Genomic DNA, 25,851 nt, shown 5'->3' on the forward strand with positions numbered 1-25,851 from the left:
ATGGCAAATAACTCAAAAAGCATGATGGAAGAAGCAGTTCTGGAAGATTGACCTGTGACATCATGGAGGCGTTTGAGGGAAAGGGGTCTCTGCCTACACATATAGCTTTGCATAAAAGAAGAGGAGGAGGAGGAGACCACATATGAGGAGCCAGGCCAGAAAAGTCACTGGAGAAGGACCTAGGAAAGGAAGGTATATAGGCTAGCCCCATATTTTTCAAACTGGGAACGATAGTTTTAATCTAACCCACCACCTATTCTTGATCCGTTTGCTGATCAGCATCTTCTAGTTACCATTCACTAGAATATATTCAAGCCTTGGCATTTTCCTTTTCCTATCATTCGGTCCAAAGAGCTCTCTAGGTTTCCAGCCTTGATCACACCTTCCCTGGGATCCAGCCTCTTGTTTTGGGCCATCCACAAAAGCACACCTTTATGCCTGTAGCCTGTCCAGCACTGCAAAGAGAGGGCCTCCCAGTGTCCATTCCTGGGTAGTTTTAGGCAAGGCTCTTGATTTCCCTGTCTCAGTCTGTGAAACAGAGCAGCCACTCTTACACAGCTGCCTGCAGATCTGTGGCGATCATAGAATGGTTTGGGTTGGAAGGGACCTTTAAAGGTCATCTAGTTCAACCCCCCTGCAATGAGCAGGGACATGTTCAACTAGATCAGGTTACTCAAAGCCACATCCAGCCTGACCTTGAACATTTCCAGGGATGGGGCATCTACAACCTCCCTGGGCAACCTGTGTCAGTGTTTCACCACCCTCATCATAAAAAAAATCTGTACGTGTCCTTATAGTGCTGCCCCTCAGTACTATCACAGTCTCTGCTTTATACCCACTGTACAACCTCAGTGGTGTCATCCAGGTGAAACATCACCAGCAGGACCACAGGCATCTAACCTTATTTCTGTAGCTCCTCTCTGTCTGGTACCACACAGAATTTCATAACAGAGGATTACATCATACAGGCAAGATGAATGAGGTATTCAGGCTCACAGACCTGAAGGTGGAGAGCTGAGGGACTGAGAAAGGCATCTGAAGAGGTTGCATGCCTCCCTCCTCCTGATGCCAACTGGAATTAAGCATTTCACTAGCTCTGTAAATCAATTTGTACTGATGCCATAGAAACTGTGCTTTCCCAAGGCAGAAACAGCTGTCTGCTGCGTAAGTCGGAGGGAAGGAAGCGTCCATGTGCTGCTGGGTACCGGCGGGTGACTCTTTTGAACACTTGCCATTCAAAAGTGCCACAAACTTCCCCACCTTCTTGTTTCTGCCTGGTTCGCTCCTTTGCCATGGGAGTCCTCTCACCGCCTCTCCTGTTTCACCCCAAGTCTGGCTGCACCACCTGAAGCCAGCTGGAGCTTTGTTGCCTGGAGAGGATCCAAGTTCTCCTCCTCTCTCCCCCTCCCAGGATATGGTGCTCCCAGCAGAGGTCCCCATGCCCGACATGCATCGCCTTAGCTGGGACCCCAGCCAAGCCTGCACCAGCCCTCTCCTGCCTCAGAGCCAACAGGTTTAGCAAACTGCAGAGCTCAGTGCACAGGCACCAGGTCTTTCAAAAACTGTTGGCTTTAAACAGTATCCTGAAAAGCTAAAAATTATTTCTCTTTTTTCTGGTTAAATATTTACTTGAAATGTCAAGGGTAACTCATCAATTATAATTTAAAAAAAGAAACAGATGGTGGTATTTTTATCCACTCCCTTACCAGTGAAACACAAAAGGCAGATGCTGCTATTCCTCACACTGGGTGTCTCTTCCAGGTAGCTGCTGTGGCTCCCTATTTCAGACACCTTGGCTTTCCTGATGCTCAGATCTGGGTTATTTTAGGGAATGAGCTGGGGGGTGAGATGGCTCAGGGAGCAGAAGGTTACTCAAGGCTGAGATGCTCCAGGGGATGGTGTGGACCCCATGCAGCCGTGGCAGTGTGGAGACTGGTTGGTGTGGGCTGCCAAAACTTCACACGTGAATTAGCCCAGGCTGATGTCCTCACTGGGTCAGCTACACTGACCCAGTGTAGTACAAAATCATGTTGTACCTGCACCGATGCTGAGAGCCGAGCCAAGGCCAGCTAGCAGAGGAGGCTGGATGGCAGGTTAGTGTGCTCAACTCCATGAGCTGGTTACTCCAGCCTAACAGGCAGTGTCTGCAGGGCAAGGGCTCTTCCCACTCCATCTCAGTGCACAAAGCAAGCATTGGGCCGGACAGTCTAAGGCTGAATTGCTCTTCTAGATCCTCAGATGTCCTAAAGACCTCACCATACCTCACCTATTACCCTCACACAGTCCTGGGTGAAATACTACAACTGTCAAACTACAGATGGGGAACTGAAGCATGGGAGGACCGCAAGCCATGTTCTTAGAGGTATACAGGCACCTCATTTCCAATTATTTTGATGGAAATTAGGTACTTTGGTGCCTTTAGGGATCTTGAGTTAGGTATTCTGCCCACTGTCACACAGGATGGAACCGAAGTCAGGTCTTCTAAATTGAAGGCCTGTGGTCTACACTATGGGAGCATCCTTAAATTTTGGGGAACAAGGAAGAAATTTAGTCTCCAGAGTCTAAAGTTGATAATTTTCTCCAATGCTTATTAAGAAAGCCTATTCTAGAAATAATAAAGTGATTTCCCTTGTGAGATACTATTTGGTATCCAGCAGAGAGAGAAAATAGGAGGTTACTCGTCTGACTTCGCAAAGTCATGTGTGTTGAGAAAAAAAGGGCTGAAAAAGTGCAGCATTTGGCTGCTTTCAGAGTTTTGATCAGCCAGGGAATTCCTCAAATGTGAATGCATGAGGGTAAAAGCTGCCACCAGTTTAGCTCCATGCCAGTGCTGTTTCCAGCCCTACAGGGAGAGAAGACTTCGAAAAGATTTTGCAAAATAATAGTTCTTACTAATGAAAACCTTCAGACCTTGGAGCTGCCTCAAACTAAGGGCCTGATCCAATGCCAAGGCAAGTCTGTGCAAAGACTCCTGCTGCTCTCCTGAGAGTCTGATAACTCCCTAAGAAGTGCCGATGAAATCCTCAGCATTTCCAGATTATTAGTGTCAGCTCCAATATGTCAACATACAGCACCCCACGCCTCATCAATATTGCCCAAGGTCCTGCTGATACCAGGCTTGTAAACTCATATTATCTGACCCACCGCTCCTGCAATTTATTGCTGAAGGCTGCAGCTGATTTGGAGCCCTCCGGGCGTGCCAGAGCCATAGACTCACCGAGGTTGCACTCAGGACAATTCCAGTCTGCATTAGGCATATGACAAATGGGGAAATTGAAATGAGACTGTTTTTTTTTTTTCAGTGTGAAGAAACTAAATCCCTCGAGTTCCTCCTGGTTCTGCTGGTCTCAGCGTTCCCAATGCTGTTAAACCCCTGGTGTGAGACGCTCCAAACCCACTGCCAGCCTCACCCCAGCTGGATCACATTTACTAACGTTAAGCCTGCTGGTCTGATGAGAGCTCTCAGAAGAAGTAGCAGCACTTAGATGAAGTAGCAGATCAACATTAATGAAGACCTTCCTCCACAGATTAAAAAAAAATTAGCAAAGGTGATAATATGATAGATAGAAGAAAGTCTATGAATGACTATTTCATACTGCAATGGTATGAAAAGTGAATAATTTATCCATCTGCTTTGGAAGTCAAAGCCCAGGCTCTGTAGGGAGTAAAACAGCACTGAAGTCCATCCACATTAATTCTGAATACATTTTCAATTTTGATTTCTCTTATATCTTAAGCTACAACACTTGATCCCAACAACAGCAGGTTGAATGCATTAGGAAGGAATGTTATTGTATAAGCAATCCCTCTACTGGCTGAAACATCAGAGGGTCATGGAAACATCTTTAAACGTCACTCCTTTGTGAATATATTTTTGGAATTCTGGTCATAAAGCTGGGCTTGAATCCTCATGGATTCAATTTGGAGGCTGATAATCAATCATGCAATCAAAAGCCCGTGATTGGCACACAGGCCAGTTTGTTTAATGCCTGTGCAAAAGGCACAAGCGTGCGTGGTTTTGTGCACTGTGTAAAGCAATGGGGTTGTTTGCACAGGAGAAAATAAGAGACAGAATGAGGGAGGTCTTTTGCAAGAAGAACGCCTTCAGCCCATTAACCAGGAAAGCCAATGCAGAGATTACGAGGGCTGTCCCTGCCCTCGAGTTGAGTATGACACACAGAGCTGTGGCTTGGCTTCTCGCTGAAGGTGTCCTCCTTGCAGCCCTCCCTCCAAGTGGCCAGAGAAAGGGAGGACAGAAGGAGCCGGGTTAGCTCCTCTGTGGTGGGAATGGAGCATTCACTTTGGTCTCTGCCCTACGCCTTGCTGGAAAGGAAAAACATCAGCTTGGTGTCCACAGGGGACTTCACCGTGACACAGGGACTGGAGCCACGGTGTGCAAAGACCTCAGGTTGCCTGTCCCAGCTGTCATTCCGTGTTGATCCAGCTGAACGTCCCAGGCAGATCCCTGAGCCACGCGCACAGCCTGTGGCAAAGGCAGAGCGGGCAGCTGTGGGCAGAGGCGTGCTCAGGGCAGCCCAGATGTGCATCACAGAGGCAGATGGGTTTCCACATGTGGAGATTTATGACTTACTGAAAGCCCCCAGTTTGATGGCTGCTTTTTCATTTCCTACAAATCTAATTACAGGGGAATAGAACTGATTGTGAACATATTTAGAGAATGGGCTCGTTGCTGTCTTTTTATATTTTCTTTGTAGTAGAAAGCAGTATGTTGGCTGAAAACATTCACACACTCTCTTGAGAAAACATATCAAATGCCAACAGGAATGGAATAGCAATGGAAGAGTCTAATCCTGCACATGTTCCAGATGGCAGGTCTTCCTCCAGCCTGCAGCTACTCAGTGGATTGTTCCCCATAACTGCAGACTACTCATGCACATAGGTGACTGCAGAGAAAGGCTCTAGTAAACAAAGACCCAGGTCCTGGCCAGGCAGACCTATAGATCTACAAAGAAGCATACAAGGCTTTTACTAAGTCAGACATGTGACTCTAGCAAGGCTCAGCACAAGCCAAGCCAGTTGATTCTAGCAGGGCTCAGCACAACCCAAACCTCCTCCTCTAGATCTGCTTTAACCACACCACCTCAAAAGTGAAACTTGCGTTCCACAGTTCAGAGATGGGAAATTGATCCTTCTTTTACCCATAGGTATCCAGATTATTTTGTGTATCTTCTTAACATGGATCAAAAATCAGCCAAAACAGAAGAGCAGAGCTGATCTACTGAACCAGAAATCTGGCAGAAACTGCCCCTAGAAATTACAGTTGACATGGAGATGCTGGGAGACACACAAAGAGAAAAAAGTCTGAATTGGAGTCACGTAGGAAGACAGTCTAGTCATATGGCCAGGGAGCTGAACCACACCAATGGCGTTATCTGTCCAGGTAAAAATGATTAAAGCAGCTCATGTCCTAAAACTCACCAGGCACAACATACACATAGCCCAATGTAATAGAATGTCTTTCATAGCTGTTGAGAATATTTGAAAAATATACATATAGGCATGGCCATTGTTATTTAGACTTATTATTCACACAGGGGTAGTAAAACAACATCTTACATCAGAAGCAGGGTCCTATTTTTCTGTTCTGAAAGAGAAAATCCTGACTCAAAGCAAACCTTTTATGAAGGAAGCAGCAGTAAGATAGAAGACACACAAAGATGCTTTGAGCAGGAAGGTTTATTAGCGGCTGCATAACAAGAGCAGCAACAATGGTATTAAGGAGGGACTGCATTTAGCATGGAGAGAAACTTTCATGCCTTGGGGTACAGGACAAAAGAGATGCCTGTTTGGAAGAGGCTGGTCCTTGGGCAGGTTCTTGTCAGAGGGGTGCCTGCCCCTGGAGCATGGGATACTGCCCGCTGTCAGAGATGGGGGACCAAGTTAGCAGGACAATTGCTTTCATCTTGTCTGGACAATTTTCAAAATAAATGTCTCTGTAAAATTAATGGGGAACTGAGGAAAAAAAAGCTTCTTCTCATTCTAGGTTAAGCAACAGTTTAGTCTCTGCTTCCTTAAAAATGATCTGCCACCTGCTACTAATTTCCTTCTTTGTTACGAAAGCCATTGACTGCCTGAAGGAAAGGGGGAGAAGAAGCTGTTAAGCTGCACTTTACACAGAGCAAATGAGAACACAAATAGCAGGGGATGTGTGTTTTAATGAGCAAAAGAGGCATTGATCAGTTTACTACCGCACTCGGGGCTGGTCCCAAAACACAGCGAGTGCCCGGAGCTCCTTGCAGCTCTGCAGGACCTGCGGACGCTCATTGTCTGCGGAGCAGCAGGAGGCTGGGCACAACGCTGGCGACAGATGCCGTGCCCTTGTCTCGCCTGCCCCTTCCCTTGCGTGAATGCTGCCGCTTGCAGGAGAGGCTCAGCTCCCCCTTTGGCCCCACGCTACGTTCTTTTAGGTCTTCCTCATCCTCTGCTTACCTTAAGGGCCGCAAAGTCCTCAGCAGTCTCAAAACCCGTAGCATCCCCAGGATTTTCGTGCCGCTGTCTGACACCATCGAGACCAGGATGTCGATGACAGAGATGAGAACCAGCACCCCATCCAGCACGTTCCAGCTGCTTTTCAAGTAGGCTTTCTCCCCAAAACACAAGCCTAGTGCCACCACCTGCCCAGACACCAAGTTGCAACAAATTATGACTATCACATCCAATATGTTTCTTCCAGTTAGCAACCTGCTGAGAACGCATTATTTACAGATACAAGTCTGTGAGTCCATTTGCTTCCCAGTATAGAAGCCTAATTATACAAATCAGCAAAGTGTAATATTGCAAGAATTGTAAAAATACCTCTGCAGAAACATCCCAGATTGTCTCTTACAGCTGATATATTTTTAATGCAGCTAAACCTAGCTGCACAAAACTGTTCCTAACATGTTTAGCTCTGGCATAAAAAGTTTGATCGTATTTTATTCCTACAGACTGCTGGAGTAAAGGTTCAGAGTGGCTGACCCAAAGCAATCATTTACAAGCTTTGCAAATAAAGAAACCAGAGAAACTTTCCAAAGAAAAAGCAATTGTTCTGCGAGATGATTACGAATTACACAAGAGATTTACAGCAATGGGTTTCTGAGCCTCCTGCCTCAAATCCAGCAAAATGTTTCAACGTGCTTAAGTCTCTCCCTCCTCAGGAAAGCACATAGCTGCTTAGGCTGTTGAGGAGAATTGGTTGTTGAAGACAATGGGCCTTACATGCATGGTTGAAGTTAAGCATGTGTTCAAGAGCTTTGCTGAATAGGGAAGGATTGCTAAATTGAAGCATCCCATTGCTCATATAATGGTGTAAATCAAGAGCAACTTCAGTGAAATTGTTCTGATGTAAAACGTGCTCAGAATAAGGCATGTGGTGGGTATTTGAATATGATCCAGAAGAGGAAAACATACACCTCGCTTGTAGCTGGTAGACCTAGGGATTTTGCGAGTCCACCGTAATAAAATATCACTAATATAATGCAGGCACACTTATCCTCCAGCTACATTTACCTTAACTGTCATCTCAGTCAGGAAGATTACTGTAAAGATGTAGTTGGAGAGCGTTAGGAAAATCCGTTCCTATAAAAAAGAAAATGAGAGACAATGTTTTATAGCTTGCTCTCTGCAGCTGTACATCTCCCTGTGCATATTTGGGCAGTTGCTAACTGTTCTCCAGCTTCTGTGCTGAAACAAGTCTCAGACTGTTTGCTCGCAAAGAGGGGAAAATCCAAATATTTAGACAATAACGCGCCACGCGGTTCAGCACGGCCCGTGCCCGGGTCTGTGTCAGCACCATGGACAGGGGCAGCCGCCGGCACCTGCCCCCAAATCCCCCCATTTGCCCCCAAATCCCCCCCCCAGCAGAAACAGGGACATCTCCCCCCCTTGGAGCAGGCTGGCAAACCTCTACCTGCCCCTCATCTGCGGACGTCACCGCACAGTGCAAATATCACTGAGCTCCCAATTCTCCTAGAACTTAAGTCAATATTAGAGTGGCTGTGCTGCAAGGCTAGCAGGACCCACGGGACGCCGAAGCGCAGCTGGCATGAGTTGTCACAGCTCCACCGAAGCCAGCAGAGCTCTGGGGTTTACGCCAGCTGAGACCTGCCCCCAAAAGGTTGATTCACTTGCCCAAAGCCACAGGCTAGACCTGGGCATGAAGCCCAATAGCCCCATCTCCCAGTCCCCTGTGCTATCCACCAGACCATGCAGTCCTCACTGCCACCACTCTGCAATAGCTGCTAGTGATTACAGATGAGACCATGGACTGGTTCCCTATCTGTAGTTAGCAGAAACCTTTCTTTTTAATGATGATCATTAAATAAATTACACTTTTCCCTAATCCCTGAACAATCTCTGATTGCCTGTACTGAGAAATGGACAGCAGAAGGTGGAGGCTGGAGGAAAGATGATGCGTATGCATGTATGCATGTGCGCATACAATTGAACCAGCCCCAGTTCTGCTAATAACAATTTTGGATTTATTTCTGCCTCTCCCTACAGAGCAGTCCTGTAAGAGATGGCAGATCTCTCGCTCAAAATGAGATGCAATTTAAACAAGACAAAACACCTTGGCAACTCTCTCGCTTGCCAGATCATGATTTACTGAAAGTGACTCAGGAACCACAGAATAGCTTGTTTCCATACTGGGTCCATAATTAATTAGGTCCTAGACCTGCACTGTGATTGCCTGAGCTGTGATAGGAAACATCTCTGGCCGTTAGCTGACTGCCACACAAAAGACTGCTGTAGAGGGGTAGGCAGTATGCAGGAGAAAGAGAGTAGGGACCTGCTTGTGGAGCCAGAGATAAAACAGCAATAGCATGGCGGAGAGACTGAGGGTATTACATTCCTCTCTGACAAGCGTGTGGCTATTTTGAAGGATAATCTCCCCAGCCCATGTTGCGCACTCTGCGATGGGGGAGCGTGTGTTGGCTAGCAACAGCATCCCCTGTTCCGATAAGCCAGCTGAAACTGGGACAGGGAAAGAGAACTCGCTTGAAGCAGCTAGAAAATCCACAGCTTGGGGAAGCAAAGTACAATTATTTTAAACAACTCAAGCTAAACTAACTCTCTCGGTTTCCAGATGAGAGCTCCATCAGCATAGGCACAGCCTGCGCACTCCTCCTGGCTCCCCTGCTCCCTGCCCCACCGCTCAGCATCCCCCTTCTCCTCCCTGCTGCCCCCAGACCATGGTCAAGCTCAGCTCCAGCCCTGGATGACCCATTTTGCTTCCCTTGGTTATAACCTGATGCTGATGAACATCACACCAGTCCCTGTCCCCGTCTCCTTTCCTCTCTGTGCTCTTCCAATGCCCAGGGACACCACAGCACATCCTCCTCCTCCTCCTCCCATATACAAAGTACTGGTTTTTCATGCTACAGCTCTTTGCTGTGGACTCCTCTGACTCATGCACATCACCCCATTCCCTTCATCTGTGTAACTACTGTTCCTTTTGGAGCCAGCCTTGGTGAATGGTGACTCTCAGAGGAAATAGCAAGGGACTCCAAAGAAGCACTTGGGATTTCAAGGGACATTCTCAGGGTGCCCCATTTGGGGAGCAGCAGGGCGATTTCCACCTGCTAGATCGGCTGGCAGGGAGTCCTGCTCTCTTCTTGCAGCTGCGAGTTGGTGCATCATGACTGCATGATAACCAAAAGATAAAAGATGGATTTAGGGGAGGGACCGCTGGGCAAACTATTACAGTAAGGAGGACTACTAGGGAAAGCTTAAAATAGACACAGAGCAGCCAAGACTCCAGTTTTAAGGTCTTACATTGAAGATCCACAAAAATGAACAGCCTGACACGCCTACATCAACAAAACAGGATTCTATGCGGTTGCGATATGAGCAGTCTTTTGCAATACATCAGCAAGAGCCCAGCGTATCTCTCAGCCACAATCTATGCTAAAATAAAAGAGCAATAGGATGATTCTGCCCCTCTGATTGATGAATGTTGGTGCTGTGACGGTCTGGTTTGAGAAATCCTTACGTAGTCTATTAAAACAAAATGGTTCAGGGAAATGGCATTACTGTGCGTGTATCAGTTCAGTTTTTCTTGTGTCACAACAAAGCTGATACACAAAGGGGAGAGAAGAGTATGAAATGAACAGTTTCCCCATTCCCTTCGCACCACACATACGTGCCCGTGAAGAACAGATGGAAGAAACGAACATTGTGTTGAGAGAGGAGAAGTGTTTGAAGGTTTATCAGAGAAGGAAACTGAGACAGATGTCATGCTTATGTCATGTGTTAAAACCTTGATTGTACTTGCAGAAATGGGATATTCAATACATTGCAGGCCATGAGCTCTGCTTTTGTGTTTTGAAAGGACGCTGGGTAGGGACCAGGAGAGTTGCTGTACCTAATTCAAAGGATACGCAGGGTGTGTTGGCAGATTCCCATTTAAAAAAGAGAAAGAAATTGAGACCAAGTGCACAGCAGTGGGGTCCAAGCCACGGGTGTTGGCTCCACGAGGAGCACAGGAAAACGTTAACCTTGGAAACTCACAGCACTGTGAGGCTCGATTTTGGGTCGTTCCATGGCAATGGTAATGCAGTTCAGGAAAATGATCACCAAGACAATATGATCAAACATCTTGTGCGTGATGATTTTATTGCACATCAGACGGAATCTGCCGAAAGAGAAGGAAAAAAAAAAAAAAGGAGACACAGAGTAGCTATTAATGCTCGACTGGTTGGGGAGAAACGCAGCAGCTCGACACATGGCAGGGGAATCGAGCACTCCGTTTGCAAAGCAGATGAGCTGCAATCTCCCAATCCCGTCCCTGGCAGAGCCGCACGCTGCAGGCAGATCGGGGTATGAATAGAAAAGAATCCGAGCTACAGAACTGGGCCACAAATTTCAAGCCCTGGTAATGTTCATAGGGGCCTTTGTGGGTCACTTGAAACAGAGCAGCTGCTTCCCCAACTCGGACGTGCGGCTAGGTTTGGATCTGACCCCCTACCTGGTCCGTACTGCTCAGGTTTAGCTTAAATAAAGGAAGAAATACTCCCAGCAACCCCGTAAGGGTTGAGCGCACATGGAACAAAGGGACGGAAGCTATTTATTGTGACAGATGGCTGTACACTGACCCAGGATTTATAATACCGTATTACATTTCCTAAAGTCTGTTTCTGAAAATCTCTCTAATCTTTGTATGAATGAACTCGAATGCTGTCCAGGGCCCACCAGCTCAAACACAGGAAACCCTCGTGAAGCGTGCGTTAATGTCCAGAGGAACAGGTAGGAGATCACAGAGCCCAGATGGCTCAGGCATGGCTGAGCTTTGGGAAGGGCAGAGCTGGGGTCCTGCAGGTGAGGAGAGGGTGTTTTCTGGGGGTTGTTGGGAGAGGGAGGAGGGGAAGGGGGAGGACAGAGAAGTCCAGGTTGAGAGGCAGGTTTAGGAGGTCAGGGAGTGCCCTTTGCTGTCTTGTAAGTGTGCACTGGGGGCAAATTCAGATTTCTCTGCTTAATGCAGCACCTTTCCCCCTGCTTCATACTACCCATGCTCCGTCGAGTGAAAAACTTGCAGAGCACTGGCATCACTGACGAAGTAAACAATGAACTTGATAAAGCTGTAGCCATGCCCTGGGCTATAGGTCTCTACTGGACGCTCCTACGCCAGGGCCATGCCCGCCCCGGAGCGGCTCTGCAGCCGGTGGCCATTTGCTGCATGACCCTGACGTAGTGCTGGAGCAAGGACTGTAAGTTTTGTGGACTGACACAGAGAGGCCCATCTGGGACAGATGGGCAGATCAAGCCATCGTAACGAGGGCATCCATGCCCAGCACGCCGCTGCTGCTCGAGCACAGGTGCCTTACCTTGAGTGAGGGGCAAAGATGTAGATGGACCAGGAGTCTCTCTCTTTGCAGCAGGTGGGGAGACGTGCCCGTACCCACGCCTTCATGCGGTCCCTTTTGCTCTAGGAGGAAAATGTACAGCAGACCGGGAGGAAAACACAGAGAGAATTGTTAAAACAGTAAACCCCCAAAACTTCCAAGCGAAGGACTCGGGGCGATTTTTCACTGAACACATATCTCCAAGTACTCAGTAAAGCTGAAATCAAATGGTCTCCCAGAAAATACCCTGCTGGGTAGGGGAAGGAGCGCTGGCAGCCGGGCGAGTGCTGTGCTGGCCCTGCACCCTCGCAGGCTTTGGTCTTGCTTCTTCCTCTGCACGGTAACTGCATCTGATGCACAGTTAGCCAAGAGGACAAACATGGTAAATAAAGCCCTTGCCGAGAGGGCTGATAACCCACTCTGATCAGCCTCAGTCCCTTCAGATACTCATCAGATGCTTGCCTGAATCTTCTAAGGTTTTTTGAGTATTTTTGTTGGGCTTTTGTTGTTTGGGGTGTTTTTAAGAACATATAATGCATACGTCAGAGGTTATAAAGAGAGCAGAGGGAGGGATTCCTGCTGTTTGCTGGGCCAAGCCCTATGTCTGTGCACCACTGGAAAGCTAAAGAAATCATTTGGGATCTGAGTTTTGGTCCAGGAATGCAATGGCGAGCATCTGCCTCTCATTCAGCATGAACAGATTAGATGGGAGATTATAAAGCCAGAAGGTAACATCATGGCCAGCCTGACCTTCTCCATGAACATGGGCCACCCGACTCCCGCAAATTAATTCCTACTTGAAACCACAGCGCATCCTCAGCCATGCATACTTACGTTTTAGACCATCTGCAAGGTCGTTTAAGGCCAGGATGGCAGACTGTAAAAGCCTTGGCCAACAGGCCAACTAAAGACATGAAAAATTGGATGCAGAGGGGAAGCCTCATCCCAGCTGCAACAGCCTCTGGATTAGGTCTTGTCGCCTTCTCATCCATAGGTCTCCGAGAGGAGGTCAGGATCTTTAATCCAATTGACATTGCAGTGCTAGCATCTTGTGCACAGACAACCAGCAGAAACCAGGCAGACATCTCACTCACCATGCCAGGGCTTTCACAGCCCTTCCCAATCGAAGCACCGGAAGATAAATCCACAGACTGGTGTGTGCAATGTCAGCACGGTGCTTTGCATTTACAGATAAATAAAAAAGAATCCTTGCGCTTTCATTACCCTTATTTCTCTGCTACCACCGGGGCTTGGATGGGCACACACATGGGAATGTGGCTGCACGGGCTCTTTGAAGCTTTCTTCTGCAGATGTTCAGAGCCGTGAGCATGCAGAGGGGTGCAAAGCACAGTGCAGGAATCGCCATTCGCACCCCAGGAGCGCCTGGACCCCGGGGCTGGGGCACTTTTATTTATTTCGCCCTATAAACAGGGAGGGGGAATTTGTTTGGAGCCAAACTGTTAGCAATTGGAGGTACTCTGGACTGTAAAAATGGGATTTGTTAGGGTAATTGAGTGGAATGGAGGAAGTGCTTTCTGTTCCTATACGTACTCAGCCAGGGGTCTCATTAGCGATGGGTAATAGCTAGCGTAGTGTCGGTTTTAATGAAAGCACTTGGTGACAACCTGAACCCTTCAGAAAATTAAAACCACCTTGTGAAAATAACAAGAAAAGTTTGAATAACAAAAAAAAGCTAGATCTTTTTACCCCTCTCCCTTCAGCCATCCATCCTTCCCTCCCCTTCTACGCAAACACAGACCACGCCATGGCATACCAGTAGGTTTTGGCTGTTTTCACATCCCTTTTCCAACTCCAGACAAGGAGTCAGAACTGCTCCCTTCTCTCTAAACTGCATTTAATAGAGCATGCATCCTTGGAGTTGTGTTATCCCTTCGAGCAGCCTAGTTAGTTTAATTATCCATAGATTTAACAAAGGTAAATAAATGGATAAAAATCAGGTGTCTGCTCAAAGTTGCAGTGAGAACAGTGATTGGTACTCCAGCCTCTGGACATGGAGTAATAGCTGCAACTCAGTCCAGTTCATTTTGCAAGCTGGAAGGTTTCCAGAAGTATCTATTATTCAAAGCAGTTCTGGTATTTATCATGGGGATTTGTAGTGAATGGTAATGCGTCAGCAGCACAGAATGCTTCTTTATATTCCTTTTGTCCAATTTTAATGCCAAAGATATTTTGGGGTTTGGCTAATTGTTGCAGCTTGCAGTTCATGGGCTAAATCAGATAACAAAGGCAAAAAGTGATCTTCCATCATGTCTCTCTATTCAGCGTATTAGAGTAAGGGCGAGCACCAGGGCTCGGCCAGGCCGGCTCAGGCAGGGCTGCAGCCTGGCTGCTCTGTACAGGGCCAAGTACATCTGCAGAAATCTAAAGTCAAAGAAATTACTCCAGATATCCACCAGTGGAACAGTGCAGTTCAGTTAATTTGAGCCAAATGCAAGAAATTTGTGAAATAAACCCCAAGCATTTCCAGCCTAAGTCCCATCAAATGCTTTCTCTGCGAGGTCCAGACACGCATCAACTGCTTACAATCAGGCTGATTGCTGCTTAAGCCTGCATTATGTTCAAAGCGATATATCAATTATGTGGTTTAAATCATATCTATTTGTTCATCAAACACACCTGGACAGGATGAATAAAGATGCAGGGGGAGAAGAAAACTACTCTTTAATTCAGTTGCCAGTGACTTAGACAAAATCTCCCTGGCTAAGACCACCCAAACTCCCCCCACCGGGACGCAGGCAGGGGCCAGGACGTGGTGTCATGCCGCTCACTAAGAGGCAGCGGTGCTGCCTTCACCCAGCAGTGTGCTAACAGGGCCCTCCGATCCCATAGCTGCTGATAAATAGCTGCTTTTATTTTTTTTTAGGACTTTCAGATATTAATGTAGTTCTCAGGGCAGGATGAGTGGCAGTTGGCTTTAAAAGATGACTGATCCACTCCTTGGAGTCAGGGTAAGGCTTAGATTTATAAAAGCTTTATTATAAGGATTGGGGGGGAACAGCTGAAAAATGCTCTACGAGAGGCAACGGACCTCCAAGCAAGCTGGAAACTGCATGGAGCTGCTCAGGACCTGATTATTTAATTTAAATATGCAGCAGGGGCAGGCTGAGAGGGTTCGGGGAGCAGCTGGACTGCACGCCACAGCAAAAAAGTGCAATAGGCAACGGGGAAAGGAGCTGCAATTGCAACGTGCAACGAGGATTTGGGGAGGAGGGGACACATTTGGTTGCAGATTCAATATTTCCCTCACTTTCTGCTCTGAGCACTCAGAAATTTGGTGAAAAGCATCCAAAACCATCCAAAATCCAGCAGATGTGAACAACAAAGACCTCGCAGCAGATCCCTGATCTCAGTCACAGCCACATGAACCCAACCAGGCAGCAGATCGCTCTCTCTGTGAAGTTTCTCCTTGTCTGCATTCATGCCATGAAGAACAGATTTCAGCCCCCTGGTTTTATACTTCTGGGGAGAAGAGCTATCAGAGGCCTGATTCTGGCCCCTTGGAGGGATGTAAATTCAGAATAAACTCATTGAAGGCAGTGGAGCGGCACTAATATAATGGGAGCCTGGGAGATCCAAACGAAGCCTTTGCACTTCCTTTTATTTCTGCACAGAGGCAATCAAAACCAGCCAGCAAGGAGAGATGTAAGGCTTTGTTGCAGAAGGGCATATTTAGGATTACTTTGATCTGAATAACAGTTGAGTTCTTTTCTTCTTTTGTTGGTGGGGGAGTTTTGAATTTTATTTTTTCCATTTAAAAAATAATTACTTTTTTTCTGACTTTGTCAAGGCTAATTCAGGGGCAAAACATCCCCCCAAACTCAGGAGGGAATCGCAAAGGGAAGCTCCGCAACCTGGGGGCTCATTTCGCTAATCTAAGCAATATTTTCCTATCCGTCTGGTTTAGTGATTTGCAGCGCAGACATATTTCGGAGTGTGGGGAAAGGCACCAGCCAGCTGCGGATGTCCCAGTTGTGGCTATACCATGGGCTGGGGTACAAATTTACCCTATTTTGCCTATTCTTTCCCTAGGCATCTGCTTCTGACCACTCCAGGGAAGAGGACTGAGGAACCTTTGGTCTAACCCTACGTGGCCAGACCTCGGCACACAGAAGAGAAAGTTTGATTTATGCTAAAAGCGGCTGCTGTAATAAAGATTAAAAACATGCATCTTATTCAACAGCCTATCATCAGCACTGGCTGGGGCTGCAGGGCTGGGTGGGACAGGAGAGGATGGACATGTCCCATCACACGATGTCCAGCGCAAGGGGGGCTGCTGGCTTCTGATCTTGTGGGGGGAAAGGAAAGGACCTGCGGGATGTTCAGACCAGGTGAGCTGGAAAAAGCAGCAGATGTTGGAGCATGAAAAAAAATCCCTAGCTAGCAATAAAGAGCATGGTCTCTTGATCACTTTTAATAGTGCTTTTTTCCAAAAATAATTACTGCTCCTTTTCTTAAAAATTCAATTTATTTTATGGAGGTTAAAAAACAGGTTAAGACAATCAGTAAAAATCCCAGGCTGAGGATCCATGCTGGAGATGTAATGGGATAATGGCTTTTTTTAAAGGCGATTCATGGCTGAGTGACTCCATTCTGCCAGCACTAACTCTCTTTCTCCTCCTGTTCCTTCTCCGGACTCACCGCTGCCTTTCGCATCCCTTCACATGCTCCAAATTCCATTTTCATTCAACAAACTCAGTGAAATACAGTAAAATCATGTCCACAAGCTGCAGCTTTCATGTTCTCAGTACCGCTCCGATTACCATCACGTGCCTCTACTCAAAACCTATCTGCTTCACCAACAGAAACAGTTACCCCCTGGGGATGACACATCAGACCATCACATTTTTAAGCCTGAGAACAAGGTAAAGTGAAACAAAGAGGTAACCTCGGAAGAACAGAAAACACCCCAAAACTGTCCTGGGAACATCCCGACAGGACAGTCCCTGCAGGTGTCCTGCCGCCAGCTCAAGCCCCTCTCTGCCAGCCATGCAAAAGACCTTGGAAAAGCAGCCAAATTCCTTTTATTCCCTTAAGATACAAACAACCATGTGGAAAAAGAGCCCGGGACCCTCATCCCTTCCCTGCGCTTGCAGCCCTTTTAGCGAACATTTCCTAAATGGCACTGTTCAGGCCCATGAAAGAGAGACACTTATTGGACTAATGTCTCTTCATATTGAAATTAATGCTAAGCCTTTGAAATTACCACCGTCTCTACAGGACTAACGCTGCCATGGGAATGGGGGGCCAAACCCCACCCTTTCCTTGCCTGTTGATGTCAACAGAAATTGTCTGCTGCTGTGCGTGGGGGCAGAAAGCTGAATAATGGTTGGAGAGTGGGGAAGTTATCTTTTCTTTTTTTTTTTTAAAAAAAAGTAAAACCAGAAAAGCATATATTTCCAAGAGATAGCCTTCGCTCTGCACCTTTTAGTGGAACCTGGGGAGTTTTGCCCTGATCTCTCCATCATGAACCATCTGATACTGCACTGAAATACTTAATATGATGCCAACCCCATTTACGGTGGCATCCACAGCCCAGAGACCTTCTGGTGCTCTTCTGGCGAGACCCAGCCCCTGCCGCGGGCCATTGCTTCACACTCACCCGTCGCTCCTGAGAGAGGTACATGCATCACTTTGACAAGGAAAAAAGCCCAAAATGAGTGTTTGGCATTTCCTTACCATGTTACCTTCATCATCGCAGTCATCGCAGTCCTGTCGGGGGTCATCCAGGTGGAGCTGGTGCAGCAGCAGACCCGGAGAGGTCTTCCCGTTGCAGTCCTGGTGCTCAGAGGCAGAGGTCCGGCTGCTATGCATGCTGCTGGTCCGGTACAGGGAAGGCACCTGCAAGGTATCCTGGAGGTCGAAGGAGCCTTTTGTTTCCAGTGACTCCATGCGATGAGGCAAAGAGCCGTTGAAGCTGCCAGCCCGGCTGGAGCGCTCCTCATCCGAGCTCTCCCCTTCCTCCGAGCTCTCCTTCCCCTCTCCGGAGAGGAGGGATCTGCGCTCGCTGCTCTGACCCCGACGCTTGAGGCTGGGGGCCCGGCCAATGCTGTTCCAGCTGGAGCGGCGGCTGTTCCAGCTGCTGCTGGCGCTCCAGGGGCTGTGCGGGGAGCTGCGGGTGCTGGGCTGAGGGAAGGACAGGGAGAGCATCAGCCCCATGCCACCCGCCCCACGCCGGGCTGCTGCTGCACCAGCTGAGGCGGATGGATGGACGGACAGCCCCACAAGCCCAACGGACAGCCGCTGAGCATCGGCAGGAGGAGGTGACGTAAGTACCGGGGACTTGAGCTCGTAGGCAGTGGGGTCCATGGAGACACCGCTGGCCCGGCGGGACTCGTAGCCCTGCGCTGCGTCTCCAAACATGGCACTCTTGGGCATGGGCATCGGCGTGGCAGCGGTGTGTATGATGAGCGGTGGGGTCAGGCTCTTCTTCAGCTCCGGGTGGTCACTCAGGGCCATCACTGGAAGACACAAGTGGGTTTTAGGTGTCACACCTCAGGGTGTGACAACCTGTTCCCGGGCAGGCAAAGCAGCTGCGCAGGGACGGCTCTCCTCCACGCATCAGGCGGATGGGGGCAAAAAAGCCCTTCTGGAAAGCTGAGCGCCCATCCTTCAGCCTAGCAGGGGGATGTAAATCAGGAATGGGATCAGGTGCTAATGGGAGAGGAGAGCAGATGCAGACTGCCATTTGCTGCCCCTCAACCCTCCAACCAACACCCACCAGCTCCAACCCTGGGAACCTCCTGCCCATGCCGAGCTCCCTCCGTCCTCCTTCCCTGCGGCTCCTCCACTTGTGCACCTGCAGAGAGACCCTGAAAGCCCAAACCGGGGGCTCAGCGGGGAGATTATGGCCCAAATGACATCATGTCTCTGTCTGCATCCCACGATCCAACCCCACGCCACAAGCCTGCTTGCCTTGGTCAAGCGTGCCACAACTTAGGCTGTGCTGCTCTTTCTAGGAGAGCTCTTCCCTTCAGGACACATTGTTTTCACAAAAAAGCAAGGTTGCTGAGGAAAAGCCCATCCTCCCGGGGTTGTTACTCACAGGCTGGATTCGACAAGTTTTTCTTAAGTCCTCCCTCCTCTTCCAGGCTGCGGGGGAAGAGATCCCCCTCGGAATCAGACTTGGAAGCATCACCCTGGAGCAAAACAGAGGGCTTCAGCAAGGAGGGCAAAAGGCCGCAGTGCACGGACACCCCTCTGAAAAAACGGATTCCCGTCTCCAACACCACACCTATGGATCCACTGAATTTCGTACCACGATGCAACATCACCTTTCACAAAATGACGCATGCACATATTTATACCACAGACTAATTAACCTCCTACCAGGAAGACAGACTGTCTCTGGCTCCAAACGTGGTCCCAGAAAGGGATCAGAAAAAAACCAAACCATTGCTTAATTTTTGCTGCTGGAATTGCATACTGGGCAGATATTAGGGAAGGACAGGTATCTGATAAGCAATTTTGGGACAAAAATTGACCCTACTCATCTCTCAATTTATGTACTATGGCTTAAAGCTCCCTGTGTGTGGCTCTTTCTAGTGATGCTTCGATGAAGCAATCCAGGATTCAGAAGGGGCACAAGGGACCCTGGCTTTCCAACACGGCCAATGGGCACATGCCGACGGACGCCCCACCGGCGCAGAGAGGATCAGGCGGCAGAACCTGATAATGACTGCCCTGGGTGGCTGTTCCCCTCCCAGCTGCAACACACAACAGAAGCAGAAGTTTTGGGGATTTACGCTGTATCATTTTGGGGATTTAAATTCCGCTGTATCATTTCGAACGCCAGGGGTTGAGCGAGAGCTGCCCGCTCTGACATAGGCCCACCCTTGGGAGGAGAGAGAAGAGGTTTACCATTGCTCGCAGTGTGGTGCCCAGGCTTTCGCTCAGTCACGTGGCACAGACCCGATTAGGGACGTCCCTGCGCACCCCACTGATTCTGTCCATTGGCACTGCAGAAAGGCGCTTAGGGTGTGGTATAGTCAGGATACACCCGACAGGCAATGGTGCTCGCCAGAATGATGCCCATCCAAAAGAGGAGGATTCACGGCTGAAACCACTGCTCTGGCAAAGGGCACCAAGCCCCATCGTGATGTACATTGGGAGGGAGGAGAGGTTGGAAGGGAGGGAGGATGCTGGGATGAAAGAAGCCAAGCAGACCCTCACTTCAGCTAGGAGAGACCAGAAGCCCCAGAAAACCCCACCAAGGCTAAGCTGCGTCCCCAGGAGCCCTGGCCAGCACTGCGGAGGTTTGGTGCTCGGGTACCTGTTGGTTGTAAAAACCCAGAGGGGCTCCAGCATAGGACGGGAGGAAGAAATGGCATCTGACAAGGTCCAGTGCCCTGCGCCTCGTTGTTAAGCAAAACCCCAGAGGGATGAGCCCTAATACTCCCCCATGGCGTCACTAAACAGTTAAGGGGATTTTTGCCAGGCAGACTGGACACCCTCAGACACATGTTTTTAAGGTAAAAGAGCATGTGGTGTGAAGTGTTGGCTCAAAACTTCTGCTCCTGAGGATCCAGGACTTCTGTGTTATTCAGGGAAGCTCATCCTGTAGGACGCAGACTGCAAAGGTCAGGAATGCACCTTGCAAGGGGGAGCAGTAAAGTCAGGCTGGTCTGAACTTCGCTAGAGTCAAAACCATGTCTCCATATGAACAGAGGCTCCAGCTGGCTCCAGGTACACTCCCCACGGAGGCTCCCAGCTCAGCCCATCAGTGGGCCTGCCAGGAATTACTCATTCTCCCTAATGGGTTATAAAAAAAGGAATAAATAATGGGAATAATTTTATATGCTTTGTATTCCTGGAGTGCTCTTTAACAGCCCAAATAAAAGTTTTAGGGTGCACGATAAGATGTGTGCCAAGATGGAAAAGCAGAGCTACATGGGGACTTCCCACCCCCCTCCCCAGCACCAAACCCCACGTCTGGAAGGCAGAAAGCATCCCCTCTGAAACCCCACGTGCCAGACTCAGTACAGTGCAGGCAAGCATCTCGCAGCCGGGGCTGCTGCCCGTTACCTGTTCTTGCACTCCCAGTTTGCCTTTCTGGATAGAAAAGGGGTTATGAGAGAACAGGGAGTTAAAATCCTTTTGGGAAACAAGGGTATGTCAAGATGGACCAGACTATACAATGGCTAAACCAGCCTGTACTGACACACTGGGATACGATGGGAAAGGGCTTTTGTGCTGAAGGAAAAGCCAGACTTCTCAGAAAGGACAGAAAGGGAAGGGAGTGGTAAAGAGAAAGATGAGGTTGGCAGAAGAGTAAGGTTTGGAGTGTGCTGCACTTTGGAGATCCACGGCTTCCTCAGACCTGAATGGGACCATTTCACATCCTGACCCGCACTGTAACGTGGCATCTCACCTGAGATCCCAGCATCCCGGCCAGCCTTTCCGAGACACACCACAGCACAGCTGCCACCATCCTACCCCATCCTGCTGAGCACGGGGCTCCCACACACGTGTCCAGAAACAGGCTTGATTCCAGGTCCCTTCACTCCCCAGGCACCCTCCTTCGCCCGCGTGACTGAGGAAGCGCTTGGCAGGCATGCCCAGCAATCAGCACCACCATCTGCATCCCTGGGGAGGTCCCTGGGATGTGACCACACTGTGGAGGGGCTGTGACAGCCCCGCGGGGAGCCTTCGCCAGGGCAGGCATCCAGAAAGGGGTCGGCAAGAGCCAGGGCTGGAGCTGCATCAGCCGCCCCAAAGCACCCACCTTAATTTACCTGGCTCCCCCAGAGAAGGAAGGGACTTAAAAAAATCAAGGCTGACTCGACAATGAGGACGACAAAAAAAGACAGTAAAAAAACCAAACCAACCCCAAAACACCCAAACAAATCCCAAAAGAATGACAGCTACTACAATGAGAACAGCACCACGGCGTGTGACCAGGCACCACGAGAGAGACAACCACAGCGGGCGGTGGGATGTGCTGTGTACGTACCCCCGACGAGTCGACAGGCAGCTGAATACAGCTTAACTGCCCACTCGCGTCTTCTCGCTTGGAGATCTCCTGAAGGAGAAACGGGGGGAGGGAGAGGGGAGGAAGGGGAAGGGGGGGTTCAATTTTCACAGTTTCAACAGCAGGACTGAGAGGGGAATCAAAAAACACAGGAGAAAAGGCAGGGAAGGAGAGGGGAAGGGGGAGAAGGGCAGTGTGTGGCCGTGATGGAGAGCTGGGCTGGGGCACCCACTCCACTCGGCACAGGGAAGGGGTGGAAGATCTCAGATGGAGCGAAGCCCTTCGAAGGGACTGGCCTTACCTTTAAATTAAGTGTTTCGAACAGAGCTTGCTTCAGCTCCTAAGTGATAATTGTGCTAATGAAACACCAGCTAATTATTGAAAACTTGATTATTATTTTTTTTGCAGCTGCATAATAGGATCTTTATTTATTATGCCTTCATTAAGCAGCAATGGAGGCTTTTAATGAATGTTTGATTAACACAATATCAGTCTTCTTACAGCCACGTGAAATACCTACTTTAAGGAAAGCCACCAGAACCTGCCGTGAGTTCAGATCCCGCCTCACCCCCGTTAGCGGAGACACCCGTTTAAATCAGCGGGGTGCCCAAACGCAGCAGGGCTCTGCGGGCAGCGGGGCACAGCCCCGTCGTGGGGGGGCTTTGCCATACAAATGGCCCCAAGCATCTCTTCACAGTACCAGAAGTTGGTCTTTCCCTACCCACTTGGAAAGCACACGTCATTTTTCACCTCATTGTGTTTCCCCTTCCTCAGGGGTGGCTCTTCCAACGCTCCTCGGCACGTTTCGGCAGCGTGGCTGTGCCTGGTCCTGTCCCGCGGGCCTGCGGGAGGTTACGCACTGCGGCATAGGTTGTCCCATCAGCTTAATTTCTTGCCTACAGGGCAATGGATCTTTCCTCCAGTTGCTACATGGGATGCAAAACTCATCCCACTCTAGGCTGGGATCAAGAGTTTAAGACTGATCAGCTTTGGGATCTGGATGAGCCAACAGTGTCTTGCTAGGCATGTAATGGACACTTAAAGTCTTGGGTTGTAATAGAGAGAGACATGGAAAAGCCATTGAAAGAAAACACAAACACTTTTCCTTCACAAGGAAAATCCCACTGAAACCAACAGGAACGCAAAAGGTAAGGGATGCAAGAAAAACACGATCCAGAAGCCCTACTGCGGGAGAAGGGACTGTTCCCTCTGAAGCCCAGAAGTCAAAGTCCATATTTCTCCAAGGATGTTACATCCAGAGAGCTGGTAAAGTTCTCCTGCAGAGGAAAGGATGGAGGTGCTGGAGGAGGGTTCTGGGAAGGAAGGGGGGCACAAAGGAGGGGAAGGAACAAACCCACGAGCGAGGACAGACGGGGACAAGGGGACATGAAACCGTGAGGATTACCAATGGAAGAATACCCTTTGGAGATAATATTATTAGGAAGTCCCTCGGGAGAGGAGCTTTATGCCTGACAAAGAGGAGTCATTGCTTGCTTCAGAGAGAAGTCCCCAGGGTAGAGACCTGAGAGGTCAGGCAGCAATTTCAAATTAGCAGCTCGATCAAACGGGGTCCCCTGCTCACCTTCCCCGCACCAACGCCAGGCTTGAGTTAAATCAGAGAACGTGCAGTCAAAAATAACCACGTTGCATAAAGTCCTGAGTGCGTCTCTTGCAAGAGAGAAGCAGGTTACCAAATAAAAAGAAGGGGGGGGGGGAGAAACTCGATCCTGCAAAATATATTGCTCCGTATTTAAAGTTTGGAACAGGTCCTTTTTGTTTCTGAACTGCTTATATACATCTGCTGCCTAGCAACTGGGGCTGCAAAGCCATGCACTAAAATTAACGAGGTGCTTGCAGATTGAGGAAAGGCACTCAAGGACCAGGGAGATAAAGGCAGCAGCCCCAGGATTGTGTTTCAGCCCAGAAATCTGAAGGAGAATGGAAAAACAAAACAAAAAAAACCCCAAACCCACCCAAAAAATCAAACCAACTCAGAAGAAGGGCCAAGTGCAATCACAGGAGGGGGACGCTGGGGTTTGTTTACAGCAAGAGACGATCTCTCTATTAATTCTGCTTAGGAGAGGATCCTTTGTGTGCTGGCTAGCAAAAACCAGAATGAGATCTGTTTGCAAAGCTACACGCCAGCAAAGTTGAATAAACATAAACCATCAAGGCCAGACCTGGCTCCCAGCCTCCAGCAGACATTTGCTCCCTGTCTGCTGCAGGAAACCTGGGTTGAGCTGAGAGATCTCTTGATCCCATTGCAATTTACTGGAGGAGCATAGAGAACTCAGAATAACAAGGGCATGGAAGGAAGATTATTATTAAAATACCATCAAAGCCAGAGATATAAAATAGCACTGTAATCAGAGTCACAAATTATACAGATCTGGTGCGAGTTCACTGAAATTGCTGTAGTTGGGCAGAGCTGGCCAGAGAGGGTTTGATCTTTGGAGGCTGCACTGGATCCAGGTCCTTGCACTCGCCTCGCAATACTGGCACGAGCATCACTGGCTTCAGGCTGTCTCAGTGCTTTCCTGAACCAGAAGTTACTCCCTGATTTACACTGCAGTTAAAGCACATTTGCAGCTTACATGGAAATCCTGGAGCTGGCTTGGACCAGCCCGGTGCTGCTCTGGCACAGGAGAAGCAGGGGCAGGTGATGGGGCAGCCCTGCTGCAAAAGCCAGACAAAAGCAAATTTAGGGGGTGCTGCAGGCAGTTCCCCTGACTCCAGGGAAGATGTACCCTCAAGGACATGGTTATTGGAATAAAATCACAGCGCATTACGCCAGGGCATGAATTTACAGGGAGTTGCGCCATGGTACCAGCTGGCCACAAAGCAAGCACAGGATAAATTGCTGCCCAGGGAAACAGGCGCACAGCGGCTGGGTGTGCGGGAGCGGGAGCATGCTGGCGGGTGAGCACGAGGATGCTCTAGCATGAAAAACCAGGCTGAGCCAAGGACCAGAGGTGTCAGCCTCCCTCAAAGACCAGGGGTTGGAAAAGGGGCTGCTGCATTTAAAGGCTACGTCCTTTTCTCTAAGAAGTGGGTGCAGCAGGTGATCTCCCACCTCAGCGACCTTCGGAGAATCAATTTGCCAGACTGAACAGACAAAGGCTTGGTTTTGAAGCCATCATCACAAGCAGACAAGGGGCTTTTTACCTCTTCTCACTTGGGCAAGGGAACATCGTGCTATTCGGGAGAACCTGGCAGTGACCTTCCCTTTGGCTGAATGGCGGGGGAGGATTTACAGACAGAAACAACTACAACAATAACAATTAAAAAAAGAAAAGCACCAACATGGAGAGAGACAATACACAAAATAAAATAAAAAAAATTATTCTTGCTATCTCCTGGTATGATTCCATTAATTTAACTCTAAACTGTGCTCCAAAAATAATAATAAAAATGACTCTGTGCATAGCTATTCATAGGGTGGTAGGATATTATGATACACAAGCAACATCTTAAATACTATTTAATCACCCCAGAATGCTTATAAAAATCAGAGATAGCGTGTAAAAGCACAGCCTATACAAACAGATCCCAGTGAGCAGTTTTAGGTTATATTTACCTCTCCAACCCCCTGGGCAGGGTGTAAAGGTCCCTCCCCTTACTGATGTTCTTGGACAGTCGGACAATTTTTGCAGAGAGCGGGTGGGCATCGCAGGTCCCCCACTCTGGGGACTAGGTGACATGCTCACTCGCTCCGAGCTGGACAGTTAGAAAAGCAGTAGGATGAAAAAAAGGTTGAGTTCAAACCTAAGTGCCCCCCTGCCCTTCCATGAAAGCCTCCAGCAATCCGGGATGTCTCGTGGAGGTTCCCAGCCCGAGGAAGCAGCTGGCAGAGACCAGAAATCATGTACTTTAAAATGTGCAGAGCATTGCAGGGCTGGATGCAGGAAGAGCTCCATAAATGCATACCATCAAAAAAAGATAATCATGTCACTAATCTCTTACCAGCCTGAGTAAGTTTTCAGGAGGGGCTTTTAATCTGGCTGACAAACACGGTGAGAACTG

At 48.8% G+C, this 25,851-nt stretch overlaps 1 protein-coding gene across 1 annotated transcript in view; it reads right to left on the minus strand.

Moving 5' to 3' along the window:
* Nucleotides 1-25,851, minus strand: part of CACNA1G (calcium voltage-gated channel subunit alpha1 G) — a 100,822-nt gene that overhangs the window by 36,942 nt on the left and 38,029 nt on the right. Inside the window, exons 13-20 of the mRNA XM_072881515.1 lie at nucleotides 21,811-21,879; nucleotides 18,904-18,997; nucleotides 18,135-18,319; nucleotides 17,538-17,984; nucleotides 11,823-11,923; nucleotides 10,510-10,633; nucleotides 7,510-7,578; nucleotides 6,451-6,635 (exon numbers count right to left, since the gene is read on the minus strand). Of these exons, the coding sequence (XP_072737616.1) occupies nucleotides 6,451-6,635; nucleotides 7,510-7,578; nucleotides 10,510-10,633; nucleotides 11,823-11,923; nucleotides 17,538-17,984; nucleotides 18,135-18,319; nucleotides 18,904-18,997; nucleotides 21,811-21,879 (1,274 nt within the window). The remainder of the gene's footprint in view (nucleotides 1-6,450; nucleotides 6,636-7,509; nucleotides 7,579-10,509; nucleotides 10,634-11,822; nucleotides 11,924-17,537; nucleotides 17,985-18,134; nucleotides 18,320-18,903; nucleotides 18,998-21,810; nucleotides 21,880-25,851) is intronic.

The sequence above is a fragment of the Ciconia boyciana genome, chromosome 16 (assembly GCF_034638445.1).
Source record: "Ciconia boyciana chromosome 16, ASM3463844v1, whole genome shotgun sequence".
Taxonomy (NCBI): Eukaryota; Metazoa; Chordata; class Aves; order Ciconiiformes; family Ciconiidae; genus Ciconia; species Ciconia boyciana.